Raw genomic sequence first — 702 nt, forward strand, 5'->3', positions numbered from 1 at the left:
GGAGGGAATTGTTGTGTGTGAGGGGGGTCAGGCCCTGGCCCGGGGTGCCCAGAGCAGCTGTGGCTGCCCCTGGATCCCTGGCAGTGTCCAAGGCTGGGTTGGACGGGGCTTGGAGCAGCCTGGGACAGTGCCCATGGCAGGGGTGGCACTGGATGAGTTCTGAGGTCCCTTCCAACCCCAGCCATTCCAGGGTTCTGTGATTCCTGCCATGGCCAGGCCTGTGTGGCTCTGCACCACGACATGCGGTGCCGGCTGGCAGGTACTGCCTGTGACCCACGGCGGAAGGAAAAGGTTTATATTTAACTCGTATTTTTAAAATACATTAGTAGAAGTTCTGAGTTCTGAGGCTGATGCAAAGCGAGTCACTGTAGGCATATTTACATGACTCTCCTGTTCCTGACTCAGCCAGTCATGTGGATCTGAGCAAACAGGAAATCCCTCAAAAAAACCCCAAACCCTCAGAGTAAAAGTAGCCAAAAGCCAAGAGTCCTGGTTTCCCTAAGCAAGTACTTTGAAGATTGCCTGGAAGACGAATCACAAGAAAGCCTGGCTGGAGGAACCTGACATGGTGTGGAGTGTGACCATGGAGTGAGGAAACCCCAGGGGGATCCAGAACTAGAGAGGAACTGGCAGCTTCTGAAAGCCCCAGCCTGGGAAGCCAGAGGCATCTGCAGGACAGAAGCACATTTGAACCTGCAGAAG

At 54.4% G+C, this 702-nt stretch overlaps 1 protein-coding gene across 1 annotated transcript in view; it reads left to right on the plus strand.

Moving 5' to 3' along the window:
* Positions 1-240: 240 nt before the first annotated feature.
* The window catches only part of CFAP53 (cilia and flagella associated protein 53), a 21,134-nt gene continuing 20,672 nt past the window's right edge, over positions 241-702 (plus strand). Inside the window, exon 1 of the mRNA XM_017734338.1 lies at positions 241-291. Within this exon, the coding sequence (XP_017589827.1) occupies positions 241-291 (51 nt within the window). The remainder of the gene's footprint in view (positions 292-702) is intronic.

The sequence above is a fragment of the Corvus brachyrhynchos genome, unplaced genomic scaffold, assembly GCF_000691975.1.
Source record: "Corvus brachyrhynchos isolate BGI_N302 unplaced genomic scaffold, ASM69197v1 scaffold285, whole genome shotgun sequence".
Classification (NCBI taxonomy): domain Eukaryota; kingdom Metazoa; phylum Chordata; class Aves; order Passeriformes; family Corvidae; genus Corvus; species Corvus brachyrhynchos.